At 45.5% G+C, this 16,079-nt stretch overlaps 2 protein-coding genes across 3 annotated transcripts in view; one reads left to right on the plus strand and one right to left on the minus strand.

The window, feature by feature from the left end:
* The window catches only part of LOC126556961 (bromodomain-containing protein 8), a 238,854-nt gene that overhangs the window by 58,130 nt on the left and 164,645 nt on the right, over positions 1-16,079 (plus strand). The window lies entirely within an intron of this gene.
* The window catches only part of LOC126557341 (hemicentin-1), a 72,503-nt gene continuing 61,825 nt past the window's right edge, over positions 5,402-16,079 (minus strand). For both annotated transcript variants that reach the window (XM_050213069.1, XM_050213067.1), the window contains exon 11: positions 5,402-5,707. In XM_050213069.1, the coding sequence (XP_050069026.1) occupies positions 5,500-5,707 (208 nt within the window). In that variant the 3' untranslated portion in view covers positions 5,402-5,499. The remainder of the gene's footprint in view (positions 5,708-16,079) is intronic.

A 16,079-nucleotide genomic window follows, 5' to 3' on the forward strand; every position in this document is an offset into this window, starting at 1 on the left:
TTCGCTCGGAAATGGGTCTGTTGTAATAGTTCTTGAAAAAAATATAAAAAAAGAATTTGAAGAATATATTTCAAACATGTAAATGAACACAAAATGTTTGAAAATTTGCCATAGAGAGATTTTTCGAATTGAAGGTATGTGATTGTCAATCGATTTTTTGTAATGTAGCTGAAATAAATAATAATGAACAATAATATATTTAAAACACATGGATGATCTTATTTGTTTGTCTGCCACTGTACGCTTTGGTTGTTTAACCGTATAACAAGGGATTATTTCCTGGAAAGAGTAATATCATCGGACACATTAGCTCAATCTGTTTTTAATCTTCCTTTATCAGATCAAATCTTAGCCTTTTCACCTAACCATGTTTTGCTACCGAGCGGCCCTTAGCCACATTAGCTTTGGTCATTATTAACAATTCAATTGACTCCAATTAACTTCACAACTCAAACAGCATGCACATGAACCTTAACTTGACAACACTGTTTACATCTGCGATCGATTTCCTGTTTTACCCGGTGAGTCCTACCCTACCGAGACGTAGTTTGTTGTAACATTTATTATAATTTCTTACGATAACAATATAATTTCTTGATTTTGTATTGTAATGGTTCTATCTACACGTTTAGATGGAGGTTTTCGTGGGAAATTGGGAACTTTATAGTGTTTGTGTTGGCATCGTCTATCTACCTACAGACACTCGATAATTCTGGAAACTGACATAGTAAAGTGTGTGTTTGTTTGATAATTGAGCGTGAATCCTTCCGTCCGTTGGAAGCTTTCATTTTTGTTTCTGTTTTTGAGTGAAGCGATTGTAAGGAAACAGGGTACAAAGGTAGGTTAATTTTAAATGTATCCATTGCGAGGAATTCGGTGAGACTGAGAATGCGAACAGTTATAAAGTAGCAGTAGCGGTAGAACGTTCTTACAATGCTAGTTATTGTCGTTATCACGAAACATTTACATACATACATACACCCTGCCTGCCAGTCGCCGCACGTTTTACAGGGACCGAGCGTCCTGCTAACATTCGTACTCGAGCACCACCTCGCCGCGTTCCTTGCGCGACTGCGACACAATCACCCGATGTGGACCGTAGCTAACGTAGCTGTTGTTGCCCAACGACTTTGAAGATGCAGATCCGGTACCATTAGCCGGATGGTTTAGCCCTGCAAATGTTCGCCGCGTACCGGTAGCACCTGGGTCGCCCGCCGTCCGGAACTCACCGTTGAACAGTTGATTGCTGGTCGGATCGTATGCTTGAGCTTGTGGGCGGTAAGTAAGCAGTGTCTTACTCTCATTGGCAACACTTTCGCTGCCAGATAATGGTTCGTTAGCCATCCGTCTGGTGGTAGTGTCGGTTTGCAGTGAACCGCGCTGCAGCTGCTCCTTCCGGGCTGCGTTCTTTTTGCGTGCGTTACCCAGCAACAGCGACGGTTGGTCGACGGCATGACTCCGGCGGATGTCAATGGCAGCATTAACCAGCAGCAGCAGCTCATCGGCGGTAGAAACATCGTCAACACTGTCACCATCACCCACGCTCTTTACCAACGCTTCGGTTCGGAGTTCCTCGTCGGTGTCGTTAGCGTCAGAGTTCTCGTTAGCGAGTGCATTGTTTTGTGGGTCTTCACCACCGTTTCCGCCCACCGGCAATGTACTCCGGCGACGGTAGCTCTGTTGCCCGTGGCGTAGAAAGTGTAGCGACGGTTCGGGGTCTTCGTGCCCTGCCTGCGTCGTCAAACGTGCCCGGGCTGCATTCTGATAGTGCTCGAGATAATCCTCCTGGTACGTCAAATCAGTGTCAAGCGCTGCGGGCGCCATCTGGCGGAAGTGAGCGCGACTATTCGATGGCTTCGGTTGTACGCGATAATCGTACCGATCTGTGCCGCGGGGAGACACGGATCCGGTTGACGGAAGGCGACCAGTCGGAAAGCTAGCACCGGTATGCGGTTTAGCTCGCAGACGATGGTTCTTTTCCAAGGGTTTATCGGCGGGAGATCCGGGAACGGATAGGGCACCCTTATGGGCGGGACTACCGTCAAGGAAATTGTTATAGATTCGATGGCTTGAAGCTGCCGCGGGTCCCCCTTCACCGGCACTTAGCGTCATCATCAGGAATGGATTGGTCGCATTGTTACACGGCAGCACATTCATCCTCGACAGCTGATGGGCGCGTTGCTGCTTCGGGGAACTCTGGTGATGCTTCTGGGGTGAGTAATCTACCCGTGGCATACACTCCGAACCGGACGCACCTTCTTCGGGTGTTGCAAGCAGTTTGAATTGAGCAGCGTGATGGGAAGCAGTAGGCTTACCCGTTCCGGGGGTATTCGAAGGACCGTTTCCTCCACTCGAGGTGGCACTGTACACGGATGCATAATCGCTACTGCTCAGTGAGCTTGAGGTCGCATTGTTCTTTCCGTAATGCTCCACGAATGCTCCCTGTACGGTGGTAGGCGTGCGTGTGGAAGCGGGTCCAACACCAATCCCATTCCCTGGACCACCCGTAAACGGTGGAAGCGAATCGAACAGTAGCATCCGAGCGTCATCATCATCTTCAAGTTGCAGAATTTCTTCCTCTTCATCATCGTCATCATTGTCATCATCATCGTCTTCTAGTTCCTCGCCATCCTTTACCTTGCCGTAGACAGAGTCCTCAACGCTGTCCGTGGTTCCATCGAAGCGGAAAAAGTCTCTCATCTTGTTCGCCTTTACGTTTGGTTTGGCCGACGTGGTACGTGCGGTTGAGAGATTATTGCGCAGGTATTCACTCGAGCTAGAACTAGTGTTGGTCGTTACCCACTGGCCCCGGCCTCGTCCCGCCACTCCATCCCAAACATCTTCAAGCTGTATCAGATTGGACGAAGTACGGCCAGCGCGCGGTATAGTTACTGAAGCCGCTTCCAAGGTACTATCCGTTCCGGGATCGTCCTCACCGGCCATCGGCAATTCGTCAGTATTGATGCTTGCGCGACCTACACCAAGTGCGGCCACTTTCAACGAAGGATCGAGTGTTTTTGAGCAGGACTTTGCACGCTTGTGGCGTGAATAACGGCCCACCATCGCTCTCTGGCGACCCGTTCCGTCTCGGTCCTGGTCAAAGTGCTCGTTCAAGAAGCTGTCCAGGTAGGCGAGATTCTTCGTGAGGTCTAGTTCGGATTTATAGCTCTTGTAGACAATTTTCTGGCTGAGGTTGGCTGACTCATTCTCCTGACCGTACCGGTGGGTGGCCTTAATTAAATCATCTAGGTTGTACGAGCTGATGTGCTGCTGATGTTGCTGCTGCTGGGCGTGGTGATGTCCACTGGTTCGATGGGTAGTACGGGGTTTAGCACCACTCGCCGACAGGAGGCGCCATTTTTGGCCCAGCTTCAGGAAATGAGATTTTGCTTTGTTGAAGTACTTTCGTTCGGATCGGTTGGGTTGGGCAGCGCCCACTGTCTGTGGTGGTAGTGCAAGCTGGTGGTAGCCGGTGGGCTGATGAAAAAGTGTGCCCGCCGGAATGTGCCCCGTGGGCACCCTGCTGCTACTTCTAAGCTCGTGTTGTGACTGCTCGTCGCACTCGTGCTGCTGTTGGTGGTGGCCGGTTTTGTTGGGGAAATGAAGATTTATATTTTTCAACTGCGGCACCCTAGCATCCTGGCGCTTGCGGCTTTGGTTCCCGCTGTGAGTGCCACCGCTGAAGAGGGCCGTCAGCTGGAAGGGATGCTCGACGCTGTGGTCTTTATTGCCCATCGTCAGCTTCATGTCCGTGCCGTGGTCCAGTCCGCTGGAGAGGGTTTTACTTTTGCTGGGCTTTCCACTGAGCCAACGCCTTTTTCCCTGTGTACGTTTGTTGCCTCCTCGTTCCCTGTCAGTGCCCTGCTCCCCATCCTGGGAGTTCGATTGGTCTAGTGGGAAATCAAGTGCGGTCGTTGCCGGTTGTGCATAGTCCTGACGCTGAAAGAATCGCGTCGGTACGGCACACTCGGTCGATTGCCAATAATAGCCGCTGCTGGTGTGTGGAAAGCTCGAGCTCAACTTATGCTCACCATCGGTGACTTCGTCTTGTCCATAGGGCAGCCAGCTACTATCCTCGTCCCATTCGCTTCCCGAAGCAGATGCTGCGTTCGATTTCTTCCGGACGGTAGGTTTCCGGCCTCCGGGACTACCGTTCGTCCCTTCCAAGCTGGACAATCGCTGCCGGCTGAGGTGCGAGGATGGGCGGATGTTTTCGTAATTGTTGCGGCATAGTTCAGCGTTCGGTGCTTTCCGTGGACTGACCGTGGATGCCGTAACACTATGGTTGTTCAGCAATTGTTCGACCCTACCACCGGAACCGGAACCGGAATCGTTATCGTACACTTCCGACCGGCAAAGCTCGTCACTTTCGTTGTTGGTGCTGGGATCTTGTCCGTTTCCGGCGATCAGCGACACTGCACCATCATTTACGTTGTCATCGGGTGCTAAACTGTTGCCATTGTAATTATGCCCACTGGCGACGGAGGTGGTATTCGTGGGTGCTGTATCCGGTGAATTCGTAATCGGAATCGCTTTACGCTGTCCGGATATTTGCCGTTCGGTGGGTGATGCTGGTTCCTTGCTGGATGCAACTGCAAGGCTTTTGAGCGGTGGTGCGCTGTCCAACTGCTCCAATTTTGCCGAGTCTTCGCGCTCCGTACCAGCGAGTTGATAGATACCGGAGCTAGAATTGGCTTTAATTAAAATACCCCTCGTCCGCGGATACCACCCGCGCAACGATCCACCCATCGTTGGCCGTTTATCTGTTTGTTGGTGGAGCGCACGTTTGAAGCTAGCCCCCGGGCCGGATATTCCGCTCGATGGAGCTCCGGCGCTGCTATTACTGCTATTACTTATGCTACTACTATTACAACCCACCGTCGGACCTGACCCATCTGTTTTGCTATCCCCGGTTCCGGTGTTGGTGCTAGTCGTACTATCATTCCCACTACTCTCAACCCCACCCACTGCACCGACCGCTGGAGCTTCCCCCGCGGTGGGTATCGATCCACGTGCCGACATCAGTATCAACGAGTAGGATTTCTTAAAGCTAGTTTTGATTAAAAAATTGCCCCTATCCAACCGTTCCAGCAACCGATTGAAACGCTCCAAACCATAATCACTCGCTTTGGCCGGTTGGCGCACATTCGTCTGTTCGGACTTCGCATCGTCCGCGTTAGACCCGTAACTCTCTAACCTAGTGCCGGATGCCTGAGGTGCGGAATGCCCCTGGCTACGGTTGTGTGACCGTGGCGGACCAGCAGACCGCGACAACGACGTACCGGGTGATGAATCCTCGCGGACGCAACGACTACCGTCCTCGACCGGCACGCTGTTGGCGGTGCCGTGTGCGAAGGTAGCTGGTTGATCCGGGTGATCGGACTGGCCCGAACCTCCGCAAACGACACCGTCCGCCAGTGGGCTAGTGCCCGCGGTCGAGACATCGTCCGTGAGCGATTCCTTCACCGTGCCGCAGTCGGTCTCGCTGTTTGGCGTCTGCTAAACTCTTGTCGGTGGTTGCAATATCATCGCAGCCATGCGTACCTTCATTGCTTCCGGCGAACCGGGCGTTCCGTTCTGGTGCGGATGATGTGCGGCATGATGCGGATGGTGATGGTGATGATGGAACCCGGTTGGTGTCGTGTAGATCGAATCGAGCGGTGGTACGCTCGTACTGTCGGATCGAGACTTTAGGTCTGCCTTTTCGCTGGAAGTAGAACAGATAGTAACAGGCAAATGTTAGCATTTGGCGGAAATGATGTGTGTATTGATGCAAATTGAAACTAAAGTGTTGCTGTTCGGAGTGTTTTCAGAAGGGAATCAGCATACACGATTTTTGTTTCTTGGTAAAATAAAGAAAAAAAAGGCAAATTTCGTCTGTTTAGATGTACTTAAATCTACATTTAGGCCTAAAATTTGTAGAAGCTACGCCCTAGAGAGGAAGGAACTGTTTTTGTAGATTAGTTCGAAGAATTAATTTCGTTCATATGGGAAGAAGTTTGACATTTTAAGGTTCTTTGAAATCGAGTTTTAGAATTGTCCATCTTTCTCGAACTTTTACCACAAGGAATATACCAAGTTTAAATTTCTTCCTAGAAGTTCCAACATGAAAATGACTGGAATTTTAGTTATTTAATTATAAAATGTTTAATGGAGGGCTTCGGGAATGATCTTACGTTGCTGATAAAAATTGAGTCTCTGCTGGTTTTATCACTTCACACCTTTGGCTCAGTACCATAAAAAGTGTGTTACGAACAGAAAGATGTACTCGTTTGGTGAAGTCTTCTTTGAAAACCCACTATGAAAGTAATAAAAATTGTACTCAAATTCAAAATCACTTAAACAAGTAAACAATTCTACAATTAAAGAAAGCTTACTTTTGAACAGTTCGAAGTTTGAAAATCTAAAGCTTCGCTCAAAACTCAAACGCACTGTTCAAGCCTATCAGCTATGTAACCAACGATGGAACTTCACCGAACATGGATATGGTTAATGGAGTCATTTAAAACTGGTGCGTAAATTGTTTTGTGTTCTTAGCAGTATTCCGCATGCCGTAAATGCATTTTCCATTTGTGCATCTTTTTTTTCTCTCCTGCTAATCGTTTGCCCTAACGTCGTTTTACCATCGCCTATTGGCAAGCTGCACCGATGAAATGTGCAACCCGGAAGGCAATCCTCCAGGGCCTGGAAAGGATAAAATTTGATTGTATGAAAAAAAAAGGCCCTGTACATTCAAGAGCCGTTCTGAGTTAGTGCTCAGGCTTTTTGAGGTAGGTATTTCCGATGCCTGAAACTACGGCTCCAGTGAAATGGATCGTTCACCCGTCCCTAGAAATTCTCATTCGGTACGGATAGTACACAGCAACCTGATTTGGTTCTCCACTACCATCCCTTCTTTCTACCCTCTCGAATCTTACGGGATACGGTTTCCTACGTTTGGTAGCCATTTGCCAAGCGCGGACACACACACACCCTTGTCCGGTGGGTATTGTTGCCACTTTTGGTCACACCGAGCTGTGACACAGTGCACGAAACCCATTAAGAGATAAAGTTGTAATCCGAGCGAGCATCTTGATGGCATGGGATCGGTTGCTGTGAGCCGAAACGGGATGTTTGAAGTATGGACGACGATTTCTGAATACCAGAAGTTTACCCTTTCCGTCACAAACACTGGCAGCTGATGTTTTACTGCTTGGGTAAATAGTACTGTCTGTGTGGCAACGCTTACAAAACGGGTCCCGGTACCGGTACAGGGACACCCAGGCCTAACTGGAAGATAAGTTATCGAGAGAATAGAAACTCCAGTATCGATGGCTTGTTGTAATTAATTAGAAATTCAAATTACTCTCAATCGAGAAAGTCCCACAATCCAGTGTGCCTGTGTTAACTCGGTCAGACTCGGTTATTGATATTGCTCCTACTCCAGCTGGACTACACATAGACACGACTAGTTTCACTTCAGCAGCAAGGGATTGAGAATGAATGAAAAGATGTTAAAGAGATAAAAAAGAAAGCAAACAGTTGAGGGTGCTAAAACAATATCTTATTGATACAAAGTATACCAAACACGGCAAGAACAGTATGACAGAGTATATGCTGCGCCAATTCTGGTCGCTTCTAGGATCCCGTTTCTAGCACGTCGTTGTTTGGGTGTTTGGATTAGGGTCACTAATACCATTAATCCAACGAAAGAGCTTCCCAAAATCTTTCCATTTGTCACTTCATGTGGGTCCTGCATTGAGGATGATACAGTCTTAATTCGATTTACAATATTTGTTTTCGAGCTTTCCGTTGCTAATCCGCACAAATCTTCTTAGTGAAAGATTGATTGCGTCATGAGTGGTTGTATGTAGATATTGCATTTTCGAAAGGTTTCACATTCATTAAGCTTAAATAATGTGAACTATTGAAGGTTCGAAATATTGAAATGATATCTGTCAAATGTTCGTGAAATCATCGTACAGCTATGCATAAGTAAAACTTAGAACAGGCATTTTTTGAATGGGCCAAGATCGTAACAACCTGATTGACCTGACATTAGATTAAATCAAATTAAATAACAACAAAGGTACCTTATTCTACAGCTTTTAATAAAAGCAACAAAACCATTCTGTATTCGAATAGATAGAACGACCGCTGTAAATCAAAGTCGATGTAGTCAATTTACTCGTATGTGATTAGAGAAGGTTTGTTTATGAGTTTATCTGTAAGAGAAGTGCAATCAAAACGATTATGCATTCTTCTTGGCTTCATGACCTACTAGGCCATTGAATGGCTGACTAGACTTGTTAATACTTCTTCGTCTTCTTCTTAGCCTTCTTAGGGTTGAGCAAGCCGCGTAGACATGACCAAGTTGCAAATTCGTTTCCAGGAAACTCGATCTAGGGCTGCAATCCTCCATTCACGGCTGCATCCGATCTCCGACAGCTTAGACTCCACTTGATCCAGCCAGCTCGTTGGCTGTGATCCTCTGACGTGCACTCATCTCATTTTGGTGCTCCTCATTCTCATCACGTGCTCCAGACAACGTATCCTTCCGGCTTTGACTACCGTCAGGATATCAGCACAGCCAAACAGCTCAACTAGCTCGTGGTTCATTCTCCTTCGCCACACGCCCTACTCGCACACACCGCCAAAGATATTCCTTGCATTGGCGTCCCCCGTCAGCATAGCCCAAGACTCGTTCCCGTAGAGGACTACCGGACGTATCAAGGTGCGGTAAATCGCGCATTTCGTGTGTCGTTGGAGTCTTTTGGATTGCAGGAGTTTGTGGAGTCCGTAGTAGGCACGATTCCCCTGAACAATGTGCCTTCGGATTTCGTTGCTTACGTTGTTGTCCGAAGTTACGATCGTACCAAGGTAGCAGAACTCCTCCTCCAGAATCTCGTAGTGATCGTCGCCGTCAACTGATACTCTGCTTCCGAGTCGAGCTCTACCGCGGTAAGAGCCTCCGGCAAGCAGGTATTTTGTCTTAACCGCATTGTTGTTGCGAAGTGATGTGTAACTTAACTGAATGGTCAGTCCTCACTACGGGAGAACGGCCCGGAGGGGATTTGAACACCGATCCTTCCATTTGAAGACCACAGCCGTTGTTGCATCACCAACTGGTAAAACCCGATTAAGACCGTTGTAAAACAGAATAACTGTTACATCGAAACCTTTTCATGCAGTAGAAAGCGTTCCGAGTTTTCTCTGGAGCATTGTTTCGGGAAGGTCTTTACATTTTTTCGTTTTTATTCAAACATCTAGTCTGAAAGTTGATGATGATTTCAACCTTCAAAACATAAAAAAAAACATAAATATTCATTCTCAAGTCCTCTGTTGAGTTGTTTTATTTTAAAGCGCTTCCTATCTTTTATTTATAGAATTCATGATACAAAAATAATAATGATTACATTGAGCAACACACACATACAAATCACACGTATACAACGAAATAAATCTAGCAAGAACCCCATAGAATGATTGCTGCAAAGATTTTCATCATAACACGGGTGCAAATGTGGCAGGTAACGACGATGCGCATGGTTGCGATGTGTACCCATCACCATTAACACGATAATCTGCTTCTACGCTCGCTGGCAATATGTATAAAACATCCTTTACACGCTCGTTTTTTCTTTCTTTCTTTTTCTTTCTCTCTCTATCTCTCTCTGCAAAGTACCTGGCTAGTTGTGGAGTTGACGGTAATAGGCGGATTCTTATGTACTTTTATCATATCAATCAACACATTGTGAAGTATCCGCCATCATCAGCATGTTACTCCAAGGCGAAACGATCGTGAGTTTTTAAATTTGCATCCAGAACGCGAAACCAACGAAGGAATATAAAAAAAACAGACCCATAAAGTCAGAACTCAGGCTGGAACGTACCAATCCCGTTAAAATCACTCCAAAGGTGCCAGCATCATTACGAGCCCGCTTCATATGTGTACGTTCCTACCGTTTTGCACTCGTCCACAAGATAGGGGTTTTTGTACATTTGCGCATTACATTTACCGACTTGCTGGTTGAAGTTTATGCTGCACACTAGCACGTGTGAGGGTCCGTTAATACGCGGCAAGTATCTCCCAACATACACACACACATAGCGGTACTTGAATGCCGCTACATTTTGCTAGCGATGAAGCCGTCTCTTGTTGATGTTCATGATGCTGCTGCTGATGCTGATGATACTTATGATAAAAATCCTTTCCACTGGTAAGGGGCACGAGAATGAGAACGGATGGTCGTCGGGTGTGTTTCCATTCCCTCCTTTTTTCTGTACCCACGCACCCGCAGCTTCCTTCCACACCCAACCCCACTCATCAAACGATGCCAATAAAGTGTGGTAGTTTGCATTGTGTGTGCGGGAGACTTTCCGGGGGAGTGAGGGTCGGAGTTTTCCCATTGGATGCGATCCCATTTATGCCGTCATAATGCTGCGATTGCATGCGAGTAAGTTGCTCATCGTCAGCTTTAACACCCATATCGACGGTGCCGAGATTGACTAGCACCAGCCAGTGTGTCTCGTTTACCATCTCTCCCCGTATGTGTGTGTGTGTGTGCCATCGTTACGAGTTTAGCATTTCGTAGCTCATTTCCTTTAGCAAAACATGGGTCTGTGTCTCGTATAAACACAGTACCCCCGTACCCACTCACTGAACAAGCTTTCCCCGGGCGAACAACCTCTCACGTATGCAAGCAATCGGCAGTTGGCGTTTTGCATTTGTACCATCATAGCTCTTGTGTTGGTGTGGTTCTGCAATTTCCTCACCTTACAAGCCGTTCGTTTACAATGCACTGTGTTAGCTTACCAGGACAACATTTATTTATTTTTCCTTGAGACTTGAATTATAGTTTGCTGCTTATTTAATATATTTTTTATTTATTCCATGCTCAAGAATGATAAGCAAACATATTTCAAGAATTACATTCTTAGAGATTTTATATCATCTTATCAGGCATTTTGTGCACTTGCATTATTTTATAGGCAAATTTAAACAACATCATTTTTTTCTAAAACTTCTTCATATTAATGATTAATGTTTAGCAAAAAATCTGTTGAATCATCTTTGCGAATGTGACCAAAGGTATGGTTTTCGTCTATTTCTTTGGCAGACTCTGCACTAAAATATTACCCTCCCCAAACTTTTTTTCAATAATAATGTATACTTTTTTCGTTAAAAATATTAAAATGCCTGAGTTTTTCGTACATATGAGCTTATTTTTATTAAAAAGCTATTGAAATCCAAAAGATTTAATTTTTTTCATTTTCTTGGCGTAATGAATTGCTAGGTCATGTCGGCCATCTAATAGCTTACGAGACTTGTTGATATCACGTAAATTGATAGTCAGTCAGCACTGCGAGGAAACGGTCCGGATTAAATTTCAACCACAGTCCTGCTGTGTGAAGACCGACGCTTCTATCACCTCTCTCACCCTACCGGCTATGCATTTATATGGAAAACCACATAATCTTAAAATGTGTTTTAAATAGCCCATAGTGCAAACAGAATGGTAGTTTTGCATGGTTTGGTGGTTGTATTTTTCTAGCTCTTTTATTGTAGTCCACATTCACTCGAGCCATTCCTGCTTTGCAAAAGGTTCTGTGTTTTCACTTCTTTTCAGCTGCGGGAAAGTGGAAGCTTCTCTCCCACCCGACCCCGAAAGCTTCCTTTGACTTGTGCGCTCGAAATGAAAACTTTCATTTTGACACATGACAAACATAAATGCCACATAAAGCAGAAATAAAATCCTTCACCGCCTAGCAGGTACACTCACATTCACCCTGCTGCATAAAGATTTGTACCGAGATGCATCCTTTGTGCACATTTCGCTTTTTTTATCTAACGAACCGCCAAGACACACGAACCGCCATGACATTGGGGACTTGAGGACAGTGTGCTACGATTGTTTCGATGAGTGTTATGAAGCGATTGTAATTTGCATTTCAAGTGTTGCGATGTGGTTGCAATATAAAACACCTGCATATTTGCTGTTGTGAAGCAGAAATGCTTCTTAGCCGGTTGGTACATAAAATGCAGATAACTTTTTTAAGCCAATATTGGAGAACTTTAAACTGAACCTACCTAAAAGATTGTTGTTTGAAACGGCACATATGTTGTTAACGGCACATGTTTCAATGTTTCAATCGTGTAGGGATCAATTTAGGTCATCGTTAGTAAACTGATATGCGTGGGTTTAGTGGAATCTATCGCACGTGTGCCGAACGCGTTGTGTTGTGGTGAAACCTAAGCTCGTACTAACCACAACACGCAAACACACACGCAGACACACTCTTCCACAAAGCACACGCATAAAGCGGATCAAAGTGGTTTTGTCTTCGATGCTCTTAGTCGTAGCCTGCCGAAGGTATGCCGAATGCGAGAGTGTGTCGAGCCGTGAGTGGTTTTCAAGCAACAACAAAAAAACGATGAAATCTCTTAGCGCTTTTCCGGACATCAAAGGACATGGTTTTTCACGTGTTTTCCAGGGGATTCGTAAAAGTTGTCCTTTTTTCATTACTGCTCACACAAGCGTCATAGTGTGGTAAAAAGATGCGACACTTCGCTTATACGCTCGTGTGCGACGAAGTTACGACGGACCAGGCGTCTCCATTTGGCCGTCCGGCACACACAAACACTCTTGGTTTGGTTAGTTGAATTCCTTTTGGCGTGGGATGATTAATCACTTTCACTGTTTTATGACCACACACAAACACACACACACACACCTAACAGACCAGAACAGGTCCGAGTGACAGGGAGAATGATTTTCTTTTCTTTACTTTTGTTTCACTCTTTCACGCCCGGACGTCACGTTTTCTTGGTTCCGGGGTGTCGGTCGGAGTGTAGCAAATAATTTGTAACCGGACACAACGTAATTAATTTTCACAAATTAGATGGACCGGTGCGTGCGTGTCTGTGCCTGTCTTGCGATCTGTTTGGAGCGAAATTGATTGACTCGTTTTCGGAGTTGGTGCGATGTGAGGCAAGCCCATTGACGCAATCACTCAACATTACGATTGTGAAGAAAAACTAAAACCCAAAATTTAATTTTGGGAACATTTGGAAAAAGTGTTTTAAATTTTTTTTGAACAAAAAAAAATCCAAATGAAGTCGAAGTCTGGAAGCTGTTAACTTCAAGAGTGCTGGACCTTGCAGTATTATTAATGCGTGTCAGATATTTCATCATCATTATTCCTCCAACTGTCAGCATATTGCTACCGCACGGCTCGGCATATGTTTCACCTGTGTTTGTGGCCGTCAGAGCAGTAGCAATACCTATTCACTGGATGCTTAATGGCCTCGCCTGTCGTAAAACTGCTTATCGACCACTTTTTTCCGTTTTCCGCAAAGACGGAAACGCTTGCCCGAGTTTTCGAGCAAATTAAGGCTAATGCTTGTAAATGACAGCTATATTTGCCAATTACTCGCCGCCTCGCAGGTAATACTCGGACCCGGACCCACCGCCCAGAATCAGGCACATTTGTCGCTCAATAAAAACGTCAGCTCAGCAGTAGTAGCAGCAGCAGCAGCAGCAGAAGCAGTATCATGTTAGCGTGTTTGGTATGTTTTGGTGGGATTTTTTCGATGCAATGGAGAACTTCGTGCCACGTGGTTTGTGTGTGTGTGAGTGAACTAAGCTGTTTCTCAATTGTGAGCTGCTGCTAATGTGGGTTGTGGCTCTGAATGTGTGCCCCATTGTTGCGCCGTGTGAACGGGCAAACATCCGACGGCGGTATGGAGGTAAATGATGATTTTCTTCACTCCTGCTGGGCATATGTTGTATCGGTTGGTAACGAGGCAAGAAATTTATATAAATACGGTCGTCTCATGGCTAGCGAATTAAAAGAATATACAGCGCTAGCTTGTTGTAGTTTCCGGTTTGTGCACCAACGGGAACAAACATTGGAACGAACGTCCTTCCAGTGGACGTTTGGGAACAGAGACCGTGCAAGATTAAGCGTTCGCAAAAGTGACTTGTGCTGAAGTTGGCTTGCAGTTGTAGCGAAAAATCGTCCTACGCTACTACCAATGTGATGCTATTATTTATGGTAACGATTAAGGAAACATTTCATTCCACTTAAACCGCATTCACTTTATTTTTGCCACAAGCACCACACGGTGCGATTGTGTTTTTTTCTTCTTCGATTTCGAGAGCGCGAAGCGAAGCGAACGGAATGGAACGGACAAAGTACCCGGTGAGACACATTTCAAGAAATGTACGGTACGGTTTGCTGGAGAAGATCTTCACCGCAGAGTGGATATTGTAGTTGCCCGCATCAAACGGGACGGAACGTTTAAATTATATATAAAAAGAGGTAGAAAACGCAACGGGTCCAGCGGAAACAGACAAAGAATTGGTTTCGTTTTGCCCACAAGGAAGGCACGCACCATCAACATTGTACATCAGCCGTGCAATGTTTGACGAGCGATTTTTTTTTTTGGGAATGGCTACCGAGAAGATCACTGAATACAAACACAGAAACTAACCTTTAAAAAATATCACGGAAATGAAAGAATCGGAGCAATCGGTATCTGGACTTGCGGTCGAAGCAGTTCCGAGCGCGCCCACATCACCATCACAGTAACGGTCGGTTGTTCCGTTCCACGGTTACGGGTTTGGCGAACGACAAACCCCAAAAACCCCGTAGGAAATTGTGGAAAGTAAAATATTGCTTGAAATTTGTTTAGATTTCTTCGGCAGCTATCTGTAATTCGGCACATCCATCAAAGTGTACGAAAGCGTCAAAGCGAGCCTTGTGGCCGGTTGGGAAAAATTCGATAGGAGAACGCCGCAGACTTACGAAAGCGGGCAACCATATCGTTGTAGACAACAATGGAGTAGTAGCATGGAGGGTGGTGAAAAATGAGCTTGTTCTTGAATGAATTCGAATAGAAATTCCATTTCCGTGCTTTGTGAAGCATCTAGCAATCGAGCAAGCTATCGAGCTTAGACGCGTTATCTTGGTGCGCTTTGGTGAGAGGTTTATGGCAAGATGCGATTCCAACAAATAACCGATTGATTCCGGTAGTGAAGGTAGGAGTGCTTCAATCAATAATGCCAAAAATTGAAACATTTGGCTAATGTTTCATTGTGGTTGAAAGATGATGCCGAATGCTTGATCTTCAAACGCATGCAGGTGTTTGTGTGTGTGTGTGTGTCAGCGCTTATTTCACCGAACGTCACTATTCCTAGAACTCAACAAACTAAAATGCCTTTGATGAAAGCAGACAAATGAGCCAAACAACACGGATACTCCGCGTGCAACAGGACATTAATGGGCCACAAAATGAATGCTGTGCGTGATGGACGGGCCAACTCATCACGTTTATCTACCAAGGACCGGTTGAGTGATCGGTTTTAGTTTCGCTAGCCAGAATCCGACTTCTAGGGAGAAAAGTTCTATCATTTTGATGATGTTTTCTGTATGCGTAGTGCCGGCATCTTGGTAAATATGGTGAACCCATTTTGGCAGATATTCCCTCGAGACTTGACTACCTTAAACTTTGACGCTTTTTAAGTTGTGTGTGTGTGTTTGCACCAAACGTGCGAGTGAGGGAGCATTTTGTGTGGGGATTAAGTCTAGTCAGCGATAGGAAGCAGCGAGCCATGATCTATCGTGCGATGATGATCGTTTGGGAAGGCTTTGTGGTTTTTAATTGGATTACCCCTTTGAGGATTGAGATGCCACTCTACGGTTGTGGAACCAGACTGTGCCCGGGGTCAAGCGGGTTAAGAATTCCTTGGAGAGAAACATGTCTGATACGGCTGGGATATTTGGTACTTTGGTTGTTTGTATCATTTGATGCAGGATGCTGGAAGTTTGTGAAACTTTGTGGCAAACCGACCGTAGTGTTCTGTTTCTCGGAAATAGTGTTTTATTGCTACTTTTGTTAGGGATTAAATTGCTTGAAGAAAGACTATTTATGAAATTGAAAAGTTTTTTTTATTGTATGATTTATACAACTTGTTAAGGGGATTTTAAAATAATGTTAGAGGAACAATATTATGTTAAGCAAATATCTGCTACAGAAAGCTGTGTCCACATCATGTGCTGTTTGTGTTTGAAATGATGTTTTCTTTCACATAATT

Source organism: Anopheles maculipalpis, chromosome 2RL (genome assembly GCF_943734695.1).
Source record: "Anopheles maculipalpis chromosome 2RL, idAnoMacuDA_375_x, whole genome shotgun sequence".
Lineage (NCBI taxonomy): Eukaryota > Metazoa > Arthropoda > Insecta > Diptera > Culicidae > Anopheles > Anopheles maculipalpis.